A 19667-nucleotide genomic window follows, 5' to 3' on the forward strand; every position below is an offset into this window, starting at 1 on the left:
ACGGAGATGTCCCAGCCTTTGTTCTCCTATAGATTTGCAATTAATAAACTGGTCCTGAGGACCAGTAACCCCCACTTTTTGAATTAAAAAACTAGTCCAAGCAATTAATAAACTGGCTTTGGACCAGAGGAAGTGTGCTATTTCCCAGACTGCGCTAAATTCGAAAATTCGGCTTAGGCGTACGATAATTTCGAATTTAGCGGGAAATTGAACAAATCTAGGCACAAAAGTCCCGCTAGGTGTAGAAAAGGGCAAAATAGGAGGCAGTGAATCATGTTCATCCCATAGTAATAATACACTTAAGGCTGAAGCCAGTACTTGAGAAACGCTTGGAGACGTTATTTACCTATCTCATTGAGGACCCTTGTACTGATTTTAGTGTAAATACCAGGTGAATCAGAACAGCCGCATAGGTTTTACCGCTCTTTTGGAGGCGCTCAGAGCGTACGACAATTTTGGATGGTAATCGATAATTTTTTGGCTTTGGTACGATAATTTTGGTTCATAATCGATAATTATTTGGTTTTGGTACGATAATTTGGAAATTTTTTCTGGCAACGCTTTTGTCGTCTGCTAGACAACAAATTCAGTAATTTTCAACTTGTTTAGCAAAAGCAACGTGTGATACTTATTAGTATAAAACATTTTAATTAAATCTCGTTCTGAAAATTGATCAATTATATTAAAGTATTCTCTTAAAGTTTATAGCCATGGCTAAACATCATCCTGATTTGATTTTTTGTCGGAAACAAGCTGGAGTTGGTAAGTTACGCTTAATTACGGCAAAGGCTTAGCACGAAAGTCGGGAGGTTTCTTCACAGTCATCATCTTTTGTTCAAAAATCATGTTAAATTAAATTGTTTTTCGTCTTGTTCTTTGCAGCTATCGGACGTTTATGTGAAAAATGTAAGGAGTAATTACATTTGTGATAATGTTATGTCATTACAAAAGCTGTATTGCTGTTTGAAGCATTTAAAATTAAAATTAAGAAAACACATTGATGTTGAATTTCAGGTGACGGAAAATGTGTTATATGCGATTCCTATGTTCGACCTAGTACCTTGGTTCGAATTTGCGATGAATGCAATTATGGATCCTATCAGGGACGTTGCGTAATTTGTGGAGGACCAGGGGTATCTGATGCTTATTATTGCAAAGAATGCACAATTCAAGAAAAAGATGTAAGTTACGTTATTAATATCTTAAAATTGGGATTTCATTTAACTTTTTAATTTTTTTTTTTTTCATTTAACTTTTCAATGTTTTTTTTTTTTTTTTTTTTTCATTTAACTTTTCATTTTATTTTTTTTTTAACAGAGAGATGGTTGTCCTAAAATTGTCAACTTGGGAAGCTCTAAAACAGATCTCTTCTATGAAAGAAAGAAATATGGTTTTAAGAAAAGGTGACATGGCACACTTTAAAAAAACGAAAATACATTCAATCTAATCATTACTATACCATTTGTATTGTGTAATTCATAACCATTTTTTAATAAAATATGTGCACTAAACTTCAAACTGTCATTGGTTTATTTGCTTGTGTATTTTGAACAACTAACAGGGGCTTATATATGTCATAATTCACCATAAGAAGGCCAATATGTTAGCAATGACAGTGGTGTGTTGAATATAATTTACCAATCACAAGTAGGGGGATATTATGGTCTTAAACCCTTTGGACCCTCCTGTAAGTCATGCTTCTGGGCGACAAAGTTTGAGGGATGTTCGCAATCCTACCCTATAGAGCTATATCAGTTGAAGGGGGGAAACGTCACAGTTGAGCCTGCCAATAAACGGAGCCGGTTTTCACCCTCCCTCCGTGCGGGCCGCTGAAGAACTCTATGCTAAATTTCCCGCACAATATGGCGCCTAGGCGGGGACTAGCGAAACCCCGCCTCAAAATCTCTCCTTTCCCCCGAATTGAAATAGCTCTATAGGTGCCCGTGTGATCCACAACCCCTTTCATCACCCCCCAATGGGAGGACACCTCAAATTATCTCTGATACCTCGCCTAACTTCTATGTAATTCTATAACCAACAATAAAACGCACAGCATAGCTAAGGCAAGCCCACAGAATCCTTTCCAACTTGGCTTAGACACAGTTTAGTAAAAAAAATCACTATCACCCTATCACTTTCTATGAATAAAGAGATAACCTTATCAGTTTATTACTATATTTTAAATAAGTCCTTGGATAATTTTCTTATGTATCGTCTGCCTCTAGCAAAACTTGCTGAAAGCGTGATTGTTTTCTTTATTTGCATTTGAAGGATTTATTAAAATTGTAGTTTTCAAAATTTATTTTGAAAAATTATAAAACCTCTATAGCTATGGCCAAACATCACCCTGATTTGATTTTTTGTCGTAAACCACCTGGAGTTGGTAAGTTAGCGTAATTATTTTGATCGAGACGCGATTAGTTAGTTTTGAGTCTATAAGTTAACAAGGGAAACGATCATTTTTGAGTCTCGGATTGACACCACGGATGCAGTTATATATAAATACCCCGTAGTATTTATACATATCCAGGTTGACGCACCGTCGCACACTGAAAGTTAATTTTGGGTTTCTGATTGACATTAGCTAAGTTAATTTTACTCCAAATGGAACGAGCGAATTAATTTCGGGCCTCGTTTCTAAAAGCCCTTTGTCACATTCCAGAAAAAGCATAGCGCGGGTCCAGTTGATCCCCTACAAGGTGACTTTCCTCCTGAACTCCAGTTTTGGCTTGGCGAAACTAAACCCGGGGTTCGGGAGGGAAGTCGCATTGTAGGGGATCCAATGGACCAGCGCTATATGCTTTAAGAAATCGATACTTACGAAAATTTGCCACAGTATCATAGCCCAAATGAGGGTTAGTGGCTTAAGTTCAATATTCTCTATTTATTTACCTATATATTTCTTTTTTGCAGCTATTGGGCGGTTATGTGAAAAATGTAATACCTTATATTGGTGATTCAGTTGCATTCAGGCTATTTACATTCATAATTAAACCCATAAGCTTATCTTAATTTTAGGTGATGGAAAGTGCGTTATCTGCGATTCCCTTACACGACCCGCTACCCTGGTACGAATTTGCGATGAATGCAATTTCGGATCTTATCAAGGACGTTGCGTAACTTGCGGAGGACCTGGCGTGTCCGACGCCTATTATTGCAGAGAATGTACAATTCAAGAAAAAGATGCAAGTTCCTAATTTCCTATATTAATTAATAATCATAAGAAACTAGCGGGTCCAAAAGTATATAGCAGGTTTCTCTATAAACTTCTTTACAATTAAAGTTAAAAAATTATCTTTGGCAGAGGGATGGTTGCCCGAAAATGGTTAATTTAGGAAGCTCAAAAACGGATCTTTTCTACGAAAGAAAAAAATATGGTTTCAAGAAACAGTGACATAGCGCGCGCATTAAAGTACAAATTTCCTAGCTGTTGGACCATGTCCGTTCTGTACCTCAATATTTAATATATTTTAATAAAATGCTTTTTTATACTTAAGAGGTTCACTGACGGAACGATGTTGTACAGCGTCTTACCTTTTTACTTTTGCGCGTTCATAGGGTGAAAAAATATTGTACTGACCTCAAATCCGGCTGGGCGCCTTTTGTATGACATGTAGTTGTATTACGCCAAATTATTATATTTCATCAACTTCTCTCACTACTTGACACTACCAAGCTATGGTTTACATCAAATGGTATGCAATAACCCCTTTAATACCCCCAAAAACTAGTTCAATTAACCACGAGACCGAAACTAAGAGGCAATGTTTAGTGATACTGACATGTATCAGCATGACCTCAAGTGTGTTCTTAAAAAAGACGTTTTAAAACTCAAGACAAGTTTATTTAAAATATAAAATATAAAAGCAATGACAAAAAAATTCTACATCTTCACACCTCTTCATCTCAACCAACATGTCGAATCACCTCCTGTAAATTGTGTGACGTAGTTAATCAATGTTTCACCTTTCTCTTACAGAAGGCTGTAACCCTATAGAATTGCAATACTTGATTTTTTCACTGTTCTGATTTGAATTTACTGCGTATATAAACTTGTTGTGAACACAATATCTCTCTTAACCGCTTCTATGGCATCTTCCATTTTGGCTTTTAAGGTATCGTTTCCAAATGTGTGAGCCGCGTTGCGAATATCTTTCATTATCTCCGTTAATCGTTGTATTGTTCTTACTATTATTCCTTCATCTACGTCAGTCATAAGGGCAATTTCAGCAAATGCCTAAAAGTATTTTTTAACATTTAAATAACCTTGGACAGGGCTAAAAGACGGCAACCTGACCCAAACTGAAGCCAAGACTAACTCTAATTCTGAAGCTAACCCAAGACGAACTCTAATTCTGAAGCTAACCCAAGACGAACTCTAATTCTGAAGCTAACCCAAGACGAACTCTAATTCTGAAGCTAACCCAAGACGAACTCTAATTCTGAAGCTAACCCAAGACGAACTCTAATTCTGAAGCTAACCCAAGACGAACTCTAATTCTGAAGCTAACCCAAGACAAACTCTAATTCTGAAGCTAACCCAAGACGAACTCTAATTCTGAAGCTAACCCAAGACGAACTCTAATTCTGAAGCTAACCCAAGACGAACTCTAATTCTGAAGCTAACCCAAGACGAACTCTAATTCTGAAGCTAACCCAAGACGAACTCTAATTCTGAAGCTAACCCAAGACGAACTCTAATTCTGAAGCTAACCCAAGACGAACTCTAATTCTGAAGCTAACCCAAGACGAACTCTAATTCTGAAGCTAACCCAAGACGAACTCTAATTCTGAAGCTAACCCAAGACGAACTCTAATTCTGAAGCTAACCCAAGACGAACTCTAATTCTGAAGCTAACCCAAGACGAACTCCAATTCTGAAGCTAACCCAAGACGAACTCTAATTCTGAAGCTAACCCAAGACGAACTCTAATTCTGAAGCTAACCCAAGACGAACTCTAATTCTGAAGCTAACCCAAGACGAACTCTAATTCTGAAGCTAACCCAAGACGAACTCTAATTCTGAAGCTAACCCAAGACGAACTCTAATTCTGAAGCTAACCCAAGACGAACTCTAATTCTGAAGCTAACCCAAGACGAACTCTAATTCTGAAGCTAACCCAAGACGAACTCTAATTCTGAAGCTAACCCAAGACGAACTCTAATTCTGAAGCTAACCCAAGACGAACTCTAATTCTGAAGCTAACCCAAGACGAACTCTAATTCTGAAGCTAACCCAAGACGAACTCTAATTCTGAAGCTAACCCAAGACGAACTCTAATTCTGAAGCTAACCCAAGACGAACTCTAATTCTGAAGCTAACCCAAGACGAACTCTAATTCTGAAGCTAACCCAAGACGAACTCTAATTCTGAAGCTAACCCAAGACGAACTCTAATTCTGAAGCTAACCCAAGACGAACTCTAATTCTGAAGCTAACCCAAGACGAACTCTAATTCTGAAGCTAACCCAAGACGAACTCTAATTCTGAAGCTAACCCAAGACGAACTCTAATTCTGAAGCTAACCCAAGACGAACTCTAATTCTGAAGCTAACCCAAGACGAACTCTAATTCTGAAGCTAACCCAAGACGAACTCTAATTCTGAAGCTAACCCAAGACGAACTCTAATTCTGAAGCTAACCCAAGACGAACTCTAATTCTGAAGCTAACCCAAGACGAACTCTAATTCTGAAGCTAACCCAAGACAAACTCTAATTCTGAAGCTAACCCAAGACAAACTCTAATTCTGAAGCTAACCCAAGACAAACTCTAATTCTGAAGCTAACCCAAGACAAACTCTAATTCCGAACCTAACCCAAGACTAACTCTAATTCCGAACCTAACCCAAGACTAACTCTAATTCCGAACCTAACCCAAGACGAACTCCAATTCCGAGCCTAACCCAAGACTAACTCTAATTCCGAACCTAACCCAAGACTAACTCCAATTCCGAACCTAACCCAAGACGAACTCTAATTCTGAACCTAACCTAAGACGAACTCTAATTCTGAACCTAACCCAAGGCTAACTCTACTCTGAATCTAACCTAAGCCCCAGAAGGGTTACTTATGCATGATAGATTGACTTACGACTCCTTTAGCCCATTCATGAACGACCATTGTAAGCCCAAACTTTAGTTCCTCGACTAGTTTGTAGTCGGGTTCGTTTTGCAATCCATTTCTATTTTGAATAGCTTCGATCGATTTAGCTGTATCTAGAATGACTTTACAGCCTTGTTTTAATTGTTTCGTCATATCGGGTTCCACCGATGTCTTCATTTGAAATACGAAACACGTCAGAAGTCCAGCAATTTCCGCGGTACTTTTATCGGCAAAATAATTTGAACTAAGCAACTCCGTAAGGAGAATTTCGTAGTTGCTAATCTCGCAAGCAACCAATCCCTTCATGTGCAACATTCGCTGTTCACTAATGTAACCCAATTCAGTGAGAACTTCCACGCAACTTTTATAGTTTGGTAGAAGTTGAAGGTTCTCATCTGAGAGAAGCCTCTTGGTTTGGTTCAATTTGTCTTTTATTATCAGGTTTTGCAAAGAGAGTTTATACTGCCGATAGAAAAATGGGTGCCATTCCACATATTATTGACGTTAGAGGAGCATGGAGTCATGGATTAACTAACGCTAGGGATAGTTCGTTCCCCCAAAAAGATAACGCATGCATGTTCCAAACGCCGCCTAGCAGCAGCTACTATCCCTAACAGGAAGTTATAAGAAATTTGGACCAAATATCATGTGGTCTATGACGTCAAAATTGAAATACTGCCTAAATTGGGCAAAACGATTTATTTTGCCGAGAGATGGCGCTATATCTACATCCGTTTTGGTCCAATAAATTGGGGGAATGAAGAGGGGAATCAAGGAATAATTCGGAACATGTAGTTGGCGATAGAATTACATGGGAAACCAAGTTAGTGAACAATCCCTAGCGTTAGTTAATCCATGATGGAGTGTTCAAAATAGGCGATTTTATTACCATGTATAGGTAAAATAGGCCTAAAACTCGCCGAAACATTAAAAACTGATATTCAAGATTGCCGATATTTGGTCTAAAAAATCTCAAATGAAATGTAGCATTCTAACTTTGTTTCGGAATCGAAACACTAAACTGAAGATTTGAAGAATGTACTGGAAAAATCGGGATAAGGGTTAGATGCACGATTTAGCTTAAGCCTTTGCGAAAGTACCATGAGATTAAACTTTTCGCGTTCTTCTCTTTGTGCATGGATTAACTAACGCTAGGGATAGTTCGTTCCCCCAAAAAGATAACGCATGCATGTTCCAAACGCCGCCTAGCAGCAGCTACTATCCCTAACAGGAAGTTATAAGAAATTTGGACCAAATATCATGTGGTCTATGACGTCAAAATTGAAATACTGCCTAAATTGGGCAAAACGATTTATTTTGCCGAGAGATGGCGCTATATCTACATCCGTTTTGGTCCAATAAATTGGGGGAATGAAGAGGGGAATCAAGGAATAATTCGGAACATGTAGTTGGCGATAGAATTACATGGGAAACCAAGTTAGTGAACAATCCCTAGCGTTAGTTAATCCATGATGGAGTGTTCAAAATAGGCGATTTTATTACCATGTATAGGTAAAATAGGCCTAAAACTCGCCGAAACATTAAAAACTGATATTCAAGATTGCCGATATTTGGTCTAAAAAATCTCAAATGAAATGTAGCATTCTAACTTTGTTTCGGAATCGAAACACTAAACTGAAGATTTGAAGAATGTACTGGAAAAATCGGGATAAGGGTTAGATGCACGATTTAGCTTAAGCCTTTGCGAAAGTACCATGAGATTAAACTTTTCGCGTTCTTCTCTTTGTGCATGGATTAACTAACGCTAGGGATAGTTCGTTCCCCCAAAAAGATAACGCATGCATGTTCCAAACGCCGCCTAGCAGCAGCTACTATCCCTAACAGGAAGTTATAAGAAATTTGGACCAAATATCATGTGGTCTATGACGTCAAAATTGAAATACTGCCTAAATTGGGCAAAACGATTTATTTTGCCGAGAGATGGCGCTATATCTACATCCGTTTTGGTCCAATAAATTGGGGGAATGAAGAGGGGAATCAAGGAATAATTCGGAACATGTAGTTGGCGATAGAATTACATGGGAAACCAAGTTAGTGAACAATCCCTAGCGTTAGTTAATCCATGCTTTGTGAGAGCGACGGTTGGAAAAATTTCGAAAATGGTCTAATTTAGGCCTAACATATGCAAACTTTCAAAATCGGCAAAAATACACACTTATGGTTCGGTTCGGCAATTATGATTAACGATTATAAGCCTATGATTTTCCATTGTAAAGCAATTAAGAAAAATTAAAAATGAAATTTTGAAACTTACATGTTCGGTAAACTGAGGGCATCTAATGCATGAAAAACTCTCCAAAACAACTTCATTCGAGGAAAGTTCTTTCCTCATTTCTACCAACTCCAAGTCCAGCTCTGATACCGAGCACCATGGCAATACCTTTAAGTCGTCCGCAATCGCTTGCAAATCGGGCTGCATGGCCAAACCAAGATCTTCTACAGCTTCATTTCTACGAAAAATTCCATAGTAAATTTATAGCCCTACCCACCAAGCTTTCAATAAAGGAAGTGGCGCTCCTAACATTCTGGCTAAAGGCAGGAACCCATCAGAACTCGTTAATGTTGAGGGCGGAGCTAAACCTAGCCTTTGCTAAGCTTAGAGGGCCTTTCAACTCCACCCCTCGACTATGGACCCATCAGAACTCGTTAATGTCGAGGGCGGAGCTAAAACTAGCCTTTGCTAAGCTTAGAGGGCCTTTCAACTCCACCCCTCGACTATGGACCCATCAGAACTCGTTAATGTCGAGGGCGGAGCTAAAACTAGCCTTTGCTAAGCTTAGAGGGCCTTTCAACTCCACCCCTCGACTATGGACCCATCAGAACTCGTTAATGTCGAGGGCGGAGCTAAAACTAGCCTTTGCTAAGCTTAGAGGGCCTTTCAACTCCACCCCTCGACTATGGACCCATCAGAACTCGTTAATGTCGAGGGCGGAGCTAAAACTAGCCTTTGCTAAGCTTAGAGGGCCTTTCAACTCCACCCCTCGACTATGGACCCATCAGAACTCGTTAATGTCGAGGGCGGAGCTAAAACTAGCCTTTGCTAAGCTTAGAGGGCCTTTCAACTCCACCCCTCGACTATGGACCCATCAGAACTCGTTAATGTCGAGGGCGGAGCTAAAACTAGCCTTTGCTAAGCTTAGAGGGCCTTTCAACTCCACCCCTCGACTATGGACCCATCAGAACTCGTTAATGTCGAGGGCGGAGCTAAAACTAGCCTTTGCTAAGCTTAGAGGGCCTTTCAACTCCACCCCTCGACTATGGACCCATCAGAACTCGTTAATGTCGAGGGCGGAGCTAAAACTAGCCTTTGCTAAGCTTAGAGGGCCTTTCAACTCCACCCCTCGACTATGGACCCATCAGAACTCGTTAATGTCGAGGGCGGAGCTAAAACTAGCCTTTGCTAAGCTTAGAGGGCCTTTCAACTCCACCCCTCGACTATGGACCCATCAGAACTCGTTAATGTCGAGGGCGGAGCTAAAACTAGCCTTTGCTAAGCTTAGAGGGCCTTTCAACTCCACCCCTCGACTATGGACCCATCAGAACTCGTTAATGTCGAGGGCGGAGCTAAAACTAGCCTTTGCTAAGCTTAGAGGGCCTTTCAACTCCACCCCTCGACTATGGACCCATCAGAACTCGTTAATGTCGAGGGCGGAGCTAAAACTAGCCTTTGCTAAGCTTAGAGGGCCTTTCAACTCCACCCCTCGACTATGGACCCATCAGAACTCGTTAATGTCGAGGGCGGAGCTAAAACTAGCCTTTGCTAAGCTTAGAGGGCCTTTCAACTCCACCCCTCGACTATGGACCCATCAGAACTCGTCAATGTCGAGGGCGGAGCTAAAACTAGCCTTTGCTAAGCTTAGAGGGCCTTTCAACTCCACCCCTCGACTATGGACCCATCAGAACTCGTTAATGTCGAGGGCGGAGCTAAAACTAGCCTTTGCTAAGCTTAGAGGGCCTTTCAACTCCACCCCTCGACTATGGACCCATCAGAACTCGTTAATGTCGAGGGCGGAGCTAAAACTAGCCTTTGCTAAGCTTAGAGGGCCTTTCAACTCCACCCCTCGACTATGGACCCATCAGAACTCGTTAATGTCGAGGGCGGAGCTAAAACTAGCCTTTGCTAAGCTTAGAGGGCCTTTCAACTCCACCCCTCGACTATGGACCCATCAGAACTCGTTAATGTCGAGGGCGGAGCTAAAACTAGCCTTTGCTAAGCTTAGAGGGCCTTTCAACTCCACCCCTCGACTATGGACCCATCAGAACTCGTTAATGTCGAGGGCGGAGCTAAAACTAGCCTTTGCTAAGCTTAGAGGGCCTTTCAACTCCACCCCTCGACTATGGACCCATCAGAACTCGTTAATGTCGAGGGCGGAGCTAAAACTAGCCTTTGCTAAGCTTAGAGGGCCTTTCAACTCCACCCCTCGACTATGGACCCATCAGAACTCGTTAATGTCGAGGGCGGAGCTAAAACTAGCCTTTGCTAAGCTTAGAGGGCCTTTCAACTCCACCCCTCGACTATGGACCCATCAGAACTCGTTAATGTCGAGGGCGGAGCTAAAACTAGCCTTTGCTAAGCTTAGAGGGCCTTTCAACTCCACCCCTCGACTATGGACCCATCAGAACTCGTTAATGTCGAGGGCGGAGCTAAAACTAGCCTTTGCTAAGCTTAGAGGGCCTTTCAACTCCACCCCTCGACTATGGACCCATCAGAACTCGTTAATGTCGAGGGCGGAGCTAAAACTAGCCTTTGCTAAGCTTAGAGGGCCTTTCAACTCCACCCCTCGACTATGGACCCATCAGAACTCGTTAATGTCGAGGGCGGAGCTAAAACTAGCCTTTGCTAAGCTTAGAGGGCCTTTCAACTCCACCCCTCGACTATGGACCCATCAGAACTCGTTAATGTCGAGGGCGGAGCTAAAACTAGCCTTTGCTAAGCTTAGAGGGCCTTTCAACTCCACCCCTCGACTATGGACCCATCAGAACTCGTTAATGTCGAGGGCGGAGCTAAAACTAGCCTTTGCTAAGCTTAGAGGGCCTTTCAACTCCACCCCTCGACTATGGACCCATCAGAACTCGTTAATGTCGAGGGCGGAGCTAAAACTAGCCTTTGCTAAGCTAAATGGGTCAGTCAACTCCACCCCTCGACTATGGGAGAGCCATCTAGTGGCATTTTTCGCAACTAAACCACACCCGTCCCGAGATTTGCTTTACATAGTGAACATACCTTAACTTCTGCGACTTTTTCTTGCTTAGTGTTATGACAGTCGGCGATATTTTGGTAATACACTGAATATCCATGTTCAGTAGAACATCATAGCCACCCTTCTTGTCATGGTAAATTTTATTTGTGAATGGTTGTGAGGAAATGGCTTTCTTAGCATCCACCGCTTTATCTTTTCTTGTCAAACAAAATACACCGACAGTTCTCTTCTGATAATTACAATTTAGAATAGTGGCTAAAACATTCGGGTGTTGCCCGGTTGATATGGTAATGACGCGTCCAGTGTAGAACAATTTCCCATTGTCAGTAGCTAAAAGGTGATTCTATGGAAAAAGTAATTGGTAATCTATAAAGTTCTAACTCTAATCGTGAGTTCACAAGATATGTTCCATAAGCTTGTCACTGGTAACTTAGAAACTGGAGCTTGTCATGAAGTGACGTAGGTCATAGATTCTCGTAAAGCGACGCCTGGTGAGGCGGCTGTCAAAGGCTTAGTAAGTTCAGACTAAATATGAAGATGGACTGTAAAACCGAGTGTAGTCAATTCTCGCTTGTCGTTCTCGGACTAGTTCAAGTTACGAGTCATAGGAAGTGTCATACTTTTGGAACATATCTTATAAACTAAATGACATCTAAGACTTCTGGCTTGTTCACATTAACCCTTTACAACAACTTCACTTCAGATAGCTCGCTAAACTATTTAACACTACTCCCTAAGTCACTAAATGGATCGAGAGTTGAATACTCTACATCAATAACTAGAAAATGCTATAGAGTGCTGTCAGTTGTGACGTCAGATCCAAGGTTAAACGTCACGAGTCTGCCTTTAGCAATGGGCGGCTATGACAGTTACCGCTTTTTTCTTTATGGGAAAACAGCATGGGTGACGTCACACCGGCGCTTCTGACAGCACTCTATTGGAAATACATATTGGATTTAAAAATGTCTCACGATAAATTGAGTCCTGAGGTCTGCGTAGGATTGTAAGGCAGTATAGTACGAATCAATATCTTCACAATAAGCGCATTCAAGGGGAATGATACTGGCAAGTTCATTAGTCAACAACTTGAGCTGTAGCTCCGTTTCACCTTTGGCCCTTTGCATACCGGCTTCTCGAAACGATCTCTTAAGAACCTCTTCGACTTTTAACTGTCGAGCTCTAAGTAGATTCAAAACCATGCTGTACGTAATCCTGAATTTCGATTCCATAATGGGAGGTTTGCCCTGTGACGTAAGGGAAACGTATTTGAAAATAAATGAAACTAGGGCTGGACCAAGTACTAAGCCGAGCAATAATTTCGAGAGAATTACTCAATGGCCCTATCCGAAATGTTTCTAGGCTCGAGAGACATGTTTTAAAGTAAATGTCTGTTCCTGTGGCTCCCCTAACATGCTGAGTAATCTTCTACACACCAATTTTACTCAACCAAAGGCAGGAACCAATCAGAACTCGTTAAAGTCGAGGGCGTAGCTAAAGCTAGCCTTTGCTAAGCTTAGAGGGCCTTTCAACTCCACCCCTCGATTATGGGAGCATCTAGTGGCATTTTTTTAAACTAAACCACCTTCTACCCACCAATTTTACTCCGCCAAAGGCAGGAACCAATCAGAACTCGTTAAAGTCGAGGGCGTAGCTAAAACTAGCCTATGCTAAGCTTAGAGGGCCTTTCAACTCCATCCCTCGATTATGGGAGCATCTAGTGGCATTTTTTTTAAACTAAACCACAGCCGAAACTTAATTGAATTACTTTAAATCACGAACACGCCAAGGCTTAATAAACAGCACGAAATTTCTTACCAGCATCATGACTTTCAAGGTAGCAATTGGTGGCATTTCTCCTTTTATAAGGATAATAACAGTTCCAGTGGTATCTAGACCCCTTCTTCCGGCTCTTCCTGCCATTTGAATATACTCGGATGAAATAAGAGGACGAAACTCTTTACCATCGTGCTTCCGGATGCTATCAAAGACAACCGATCTCGCAGGCATGTTAACTCCCATTGAAAATGTTTCCGTCGCGAATAAAACCTTTGTATATTAAAAAGTAGCTGTGTTTATTCCCCAAACTGTCAAATAATCCACGAAGATAAAGCTGGAACAAGCAGCTAGAATTGTAGGTTCTGTTCTTTACAATCATAGGTAACAAGTGCTATGGCGCTTTCTCTAAACGCATCTAAGCTTTATTTATATTACACGACCTCTGAACTATTTAGACACTTTTTCTAGGCTGTATTACATTATTGGCCTTAAGGCTCTTTCAGACGATCCAACTTTTTGACTCAGCTCGATGGGTCAAAAAGTTGTATCAACTTGCCCAACTTTTGAAGGGAAAAGTGAAATAAATCCTTCCTATTCACACGACTAAACTTTTACCGCCAAATGGAACTTTTTAAGCGCCACCTACCTTGGCACTTACGAAATAACCCGCGAAAAAGGCTTTTTTTCTAATTCATTTTGATTGGCTGGAGAAATGAACTTAAAAAGTTGAGTCAGAAAAAATTGGGTCACTGATCCAATTTTTCCTATCCAACTTTTTTGGTGACTCAACTCATCCAGCGTCTATTCACACGATCCAACTAGTTGATTCAACTCGAGTTGACCCATCAAGCTGAGTCAAAAAGTTGGATCGTCTGAAAGAGCCTTTAGGTTAAATTGAAGCTGGTTAGAACCTTACTTTAATTAGACCCTCCTGAAAAAGCATTTCGACAATTTCCTTCAGTACAGGAAGAATTCCACTATGGTGAATACCAAATCCTTGTTTCAGGTAATTTTCCATGCAAAGTATCTATTTAACGATAATCATAGACTGTGAGATTACTTAACTAGATGTGGTTGCTTGGATACAGCGAAAAAAATGTGCTTTAAATTCATAATTTAGATTGCTCATGTTAAATACTGTAGCTGACTGAGATCTCTAAAGCAAGTAGTCCACTAAGCCTTGCGAAACCGTATCGTTAACGTGACGTCACGTATCCGAATACGAACAGAACGCCATCTGATAACGTTTCTTAAACAATGCTTTCGGACTTAGGTAATGGGCGCCCTCTTTCGGATGATTTACGAACTTAAAACGGTAACGATACGGTTTCGCAAGGCTAAGTGGACCAGGGTGGGAAATAAGGATTTTTTTAAAACTGGACATTGGGCCAGCGACCCCCCTGGCCTGGAATAAATAAACTGGTCCATGACCATTGACCAGGGCGCGTCGTCTGCTAAACTAAAGAAGTGGGTAGTTAAAATAGTTGAGATAATGTCTGAACTCTGGTTACCCTTGAATTTTCTTAGTGGTCCCGTGGACCACTGACCCCCCTCCGATTTAATTTTTAAACTGGTCCAGGCATTTTTTAAACTGGTCATTTGCCCTGTGCCACCGCCTTATTTCCCACGCTGAAGTGGACTACTTGCTTAAATCAAAAAAATTAACAAACTAAACAACGCCATCTAGGCTTGAAATCGGCCTAAGTTGGAGATATAGCAGTTAAAGCATCCTTTAGTTTTTTAATAATGCTTTATAGAGAAAATCAATGCTTAAAGGCTTAATGACGATGACGTAATTATTGATAACACGTCATAGGGTTACTATTTAGGTAAAGAAGTGTGCATTTAGTCAAGAAACCTTAGGTTTTTACCTTATCTACGTATTTTATTAATTACCTGTGGAAGCTTCTGATCAGGTGGTTTAAGATTCGATATACTTTTTCTGAAAAACTTGTGAATTGCCGATTTTTCAGTGGCTGTTGTCAAATCTAAACCACTCAATAGCTCGGCGCTCAAATTGCACCGTTTTCGGGAGAGTGTGAAACAAATAACTGGCAATTTATCATTCTTTTGTAAATGCGCGATTAGTCCCCGATAAATATTCTTGTCTTGGTTTAACGAAACGTGATATTTTGTTCCTTTACTACCATAGTTTTGGGAACTTTTGCTCACTCGCTCTTCTTTCACATCTTTCGCTTGATTAAATCTAATACGTAGTTTAAAACGGATATTCAGAAATTTGGGGCAATATTTAATAGTCCTTGTAACTACACTTTGAATATATTGTTAAAGGAACTAGCAAAAGTGGCAAATACTAAACAAGATGGCCCCGAGGTGTTAGAACTTTTGCACCCTTTGAAATACTAAACAAGACGGTTTCGAAGAAACAGAACTTTAGCACCCTTCGGAATACTAAACAAGATGGTCCCGAGGAATTAGAACTTTTGCACCCTTCGAAATACTAAACAAGATGTCCCCGAAGAAATAGAACTTTAGCACCCTTCGGAATACTAAACAAGATGGTCCCGAGGAATTAGAACTTTTGCACCCTTTGAAATACTAAACAAGATGTCCCCGAGGAATTAGAACTTTTCCTACAAATCAAGCTAGTAAACAAAAATGAGACGCTTCAACTTAATACTTTATAATATTGATTGTCTACAGTAAAGTCCTAAAGGAAACTCGGGTAATGCAACAAGTCCGTATTTAACTCATTTGCTAGTCCCTTTTAGCCTCAGACTTGTAAAAAAATCATATTCTTTTTGCAAACAATCTTACTTGTGATCTAAAAACTGATTATTGGAGTCGACTATTAAGAACTTTTCATTTTGTGTTTTTCCTATACTTCCAGTATATAGATAGTGTTCTAAAGGAACTGGTCTCTTTAAAGTGCTTATCACATAAATTTTCTTATTTTTGGTCCTCCTGTATGGAAAAGTTCGTACCAAAAATAAGTTCCGGAGATTATTTTCGTTATTAGAGAGTTTATGAAATATTTTTCTGACATATTACAAAAAACCCCTATCTCCCAGTCATAGTAAAATATATCAAGAATAGTTTATACAAACTTACCCAACCCAATCTGCTAATTCCATTGTATTCGACACGGTTGCGCTAAGCATAACTAATTTGACTTGTTCAGGAAGCATAATAAGGACTTCTTCCCAAACAACTCCACGCTATGCAAATATATAGTAAAGTAAATCCTTTCTTACAAATATCAATGATGTCAAGCAATCACTAAGAGCTTCTTAGAGATCAAATAAGTATGTTTTCTCACCTCTGGATCATTTATGTAATGGACTTCATCAAATATCACCCATTCTAAGTCTCGAATTGTTTCGGCACTTCTATACAGCATCGATCTGTAGTTTGAGCATAAGTTTTCTACATTAATTTAATTCAATATGTTTTGACTCTATGGGTGCACAAGCAGAGTTCAACTAAAGCCCAAAAAGGTCTAATTTTTTTCATTTTCAGTGAAACTAGCGCCCATAAATATAGTTAAAGCTTACAACTATGGCTTTGTGAGTGGCATATAATTTCCACTATAACCAACAGATTGAGCTTACGCGAAGTAGGACACAAAGGGACAGTGTTTGGGTATATTTTCTAAACAGTTTAGCATTATTCAAAACCATAAAAGCAAAGCGAATGTCCAGTGAATCCCCTACAAGGTGACGTTTTTCCTGAACTCCGGGTTAAGCTTGGCGAAAGATAGTGGGCGGGATTTATAAGTGCACTTATAAATACGCCCACAAATGCCTCCTGCTTTTGCCAAGCTAAAACTGGAGTTCGTAAGGAAAGTCACCTTGCAGTGGATCCACTGAACCCGCGATTTTCCTTAACAAACAGTTCATATTTCTACCAATAGAGGGCACCACCCACTCTCGTTTGGTGGTGCCATCAAGGAAGATCTTTTAACCCTTTCCCCCTTAATTACTTGGATATATAAATTTATTATTTATTTGAATCTAACCATGACTCTTCACTACAAGTTGAGAATGTAATACCATTTATAATAATTTGCAATGCTAAGAAAACTGATGAAAAATGCTTAAAAAGGTTCAAACCTGAGAATTTCTGTCGTCATGATAATACACGAAGCTTTTTCATTAATTTGAATATCACCAGTCAAGAGTCCAACATCGGAGAAAGTCATTTTAAAATCTCTGAATTTCTGATTTGACAATGCCTTAACAGGAGATGTATAAATCACCCTGTACAACCAAAAGTTTTTAATTCCAACCTCTCCTACTCAAACTTCAACGACTATCTAACCTAGTTCCGTGTTTTAGAGCAAGCGCAATTGCATATTCTGCAACAACAGTTTTTCCTGCTGAAGTGTGAGCAGCTACAAAAACACTGTCGTGCGACTCTAGTTTTAATATGGCTTGTTTTTGAAATGTGTCAAGTTCAAAAGGCCACTAAACATTAACGCACGCAACACATGAATAAAATTGTTTCAAGTCGCATTACAGTAATGTGTTTATACCAACCTCTCGTGCCATTTTAGGCAAAAGTGTATGGAAATTGTCAACCGGTTGTATGACATTTACATACACGGCCCACTTATACAATTTAGAGAAACTAGTTTCAGTCGATGTTCTGGTGTCACTAATGGCCAGGACTGGGATCTCTGGTTTCTTTCATGCATAAAAAATTATTAAATTTTATGTTTTGATCTTTTATAGAATATCAGTTCACAAAATATGTTAACATGATGTATGTTGGCTTCAATGTGAAACACTAATGGGATAATTTGCACCACTCAACTCCACCACTCGATTATGGGAGCATCTAATGGCATTTGTTTAAACCAAACGACAGCCGAGACTTGCTTTAATGTTTTGGTAATTTTAAATACTTTGTATTTTATAAAAAACACTTCGAAAAGGGAAGACGTCATAACTGTGCCGCCATCTGGTGAAAAATATCTATTGCTCGCGACTGGCCTATTGTAAATACTCCAAACCAAACGACTAACAATACCTAGCTCAGTATACAGTTTCCTTAACAGAACATAATAATTTCTAAATTAAATACTTACATTTTTCATAATTTCATTAATGTCCAAGCTTGAATTTTCCATTTCCAATGTTTCCTTTAAAAGTACGCCATAATTCAGTATTATAATAACTTACCTTAATCTAGAAAGTAGTGAACCTGAGCATGTTGCTTCTTGGAATTTGATGATTGACTATTTGCTTTTTTGCTGTGATCCACTCGATCATCTTCTAACGAAATACCATGTTCAGTTAAAACTTCGGAGATATCAAATGTAGCATCGAGGAGTCCGTTGTCGCTCGAAGCATTTATGGTACCCAATGGTGAAATCAAAAACTCTGTTGCAAATAAAAAATGGTAAGTTTAAGGGCGCCCAGCCAGCAGGAGTCACACTAATACTTTTGCAGCTCTAAATCGCGCAAAAGTAAAAATTAAGGTACCTTCAAATAAACTATTTGACAATAAGCTACTTTGGTTTTCTTCGTGTTCTGTTGACGTCTTGGTGACATTATCTGGTTTGACAACTTCAACAAAGTCTACAATCAAGCCCGTAGAGGAATCCCTTTCAACCTGAAGGGTCGTTGGTGGAGGTAAGATGTCAAAGTGGTACAGAGACTTTGGATTGGGAGATCGAGGTAGAGTTCTAGAAAAATATTTTACAAATGCAAAGAGTTTTATAACTCCTTTCAATTGGAATTTTAGAAAATGTTTCTGAGCTTAGGGTGGAAAGATGTGGAATGGAATGCTTTTGGAAGGCGTTTTTGAAGACAACTGTAATATATCACAAGTCACAAAGCTTAATTACTTTTGTACAAAATCCAAGCTGTGAATTGAAAGTTTTTCAGGAAAATCCAATAGATTATTAAGCTGATCAGTTAAATCTTCTTGAATAGGAGGAAAACCAAATGGCAGCTGTCAAAATAAAATTCCATTACGTTAATTAACGAGGTTTTTTTTTGGTACTTTGAGGTTTCTAACTTTTAAGATCCCTCTATTAAATTTAAAATTATTAACATTTAAATATTTTAATACTGCAAGCAATCAATGTCAAACTTACAGAGCAACTTGGTACCGCTCTTTCTTCCAACCGTAGCCTTACATCATGAGTAGCCGGACTTATGCCATGATGTAAATCGAGAATACCTTTTACAAACTCCATTTTCCGATTTTATGGCGCTTTGCAACATACACTTACGCCTAATTTTATTGGCAAAAAATGTACACAATTTGAACTTTAAATATTTGTACGGAGTCTAACAATTTAAACCCGACACATGTTAAAATTCAACTTGAAAACATTAGGTTCGATGTGCAGACATTAGAGCAGACAAGTAGTTTATGATCATCCAGGAGGCTAAGGCACCATAAATAGCGGGAAATTTGAATACATCGTTTTTCAGTCAGGGAAATAAGGATATTTTTTAAACTAGTCCTTGGGACCAGTGACCCCCCCTAGTGCCCGAAATAATTTACTGGTCTCCTGACTGGTCCCAGCCTTTGTTCTCCTATAGATTTACAATTAATAAACTGGTCCCGAGGACCAATAACCCCCACTTCTTG

The 19667-nt window shown here is 39.6% G+C and overlaps 3 protein-coding genes across 5 annotated transcripts; 2 read left to right on the top strand and 1 right to left on the bottom strand.

Annotated features, from left to right (window-relative positions):
- Positions 1-587: 587 nt before the first annotated feature.
- On the top strand, positions 588-1518 carry LOC149678416 (PHD finger-like domain-containing protein 5A). Its single transcript, XM_089837142.1, has 4 exons — positions 588-762; positions 883-906; positions 1015-1181; positions 1318-1518. The coding sequence occupies exons 1-4, from the start codon at positions 711-713 to the stop codon at positions 1405-1407; spliced, it is 333 nt and encodes a 110-aa protein (XP_089693268.1). The 5' UTR covers positions 588-710; the 3' UTR covers positions 1408-1518.
- Positions 1519-2273: 755 nt separating this feature from the next.
- LOC149678417 (PHD finger-like domain-containing protein 5A) lies at positions 2274-3284 on the top strand. 2 transcript variants are annotated; one of them, XM_089836378.1, is made up of 3 exons: positions 2274-2383; positions 2914-2937; positions 3019-3284. In XM_089836378.1, exons 1-3 carry the CDS (start codon positions 2332-2334, stop codon positions 3195-3197), a joined length of 255 nt encoding a protein of 84 aa, XP_089692504.1. In that variant the 5' UTR covers positions 2274-2331; the 3' UTR covers positions 3198-3284. The 2 variants fall into 2 exon arrangements, with proteins under 2 accessions (XP_089692504.1, XP_089692503.1); XM_089836377.1 differs by lacking the exon at positions 2274-2383 and having other exon boundaries at positions 2718-2937.
- Positions 3285-3822: 538 nt separating this feature from the next.
- tst (superkiller complex helicase subunit twister) lies at positions 3823-19405 on the bottom strand. 2 transcript variants are annotated; one of them, XM_089836376.1, is made up of 20 exons: positions 19165-19405; positions 18913-19019; positions 18548-18750; positions 18267-18445; positions 18151-18204; positions 17600-17746; positions 17382-17527; positions 17174-17320; positions 16381-16465; positions 16173-16279; positions 15879-16025; positions 14997-15306; positions 14017-14127; positions 13140-13370; positions 12296-12568; positions 11348-11667; positions 8378-8573; positions 6091-6564; positions 4009-4237; positions 3823-3930 (listed from the first exon to the last, which is right to left on the bottom strand). In XM_089836376.1, the coding sequence occupies exons 1-19, from the start codon at positions 19264-19266 to the stop codon at positions 4037-4039; spliced, it is 3540 nt and encodes a 1179-aa protein (XP_089692502.1). In that variant the 5' UTR covers positions 19267-19405; the 3' UTR covers positions 3823-3930; positions 4009-4036. The 2 variants fall into 2 exon arrangements, with proteins under 2 accessions (XP_089692502.1, XP_089692501.1); XM_089836375.1 differs by having other exon boundaries at positions 3823-4237.
- Positions 19406-19667: the final 262 nt, after the last annotated feature.

Source organism: Phalangium opilio, unplaced genomic scaffold (assembly GCF_054372755.1).
Source record: "Phalangium opilio isolate 3A_F unplaced genomic scaffold, DU_Popi_V2 ptg000042l_1, whole genome shotgun sequence".
In the NCBI taxonomy this organism is placed as follows: domain Eukaryota; kingdom Metazoa; phylum Arthropoda; class Arachnida; order Opiliones; family Phalangiidae; genus Phalangium; species Phalangium opilio.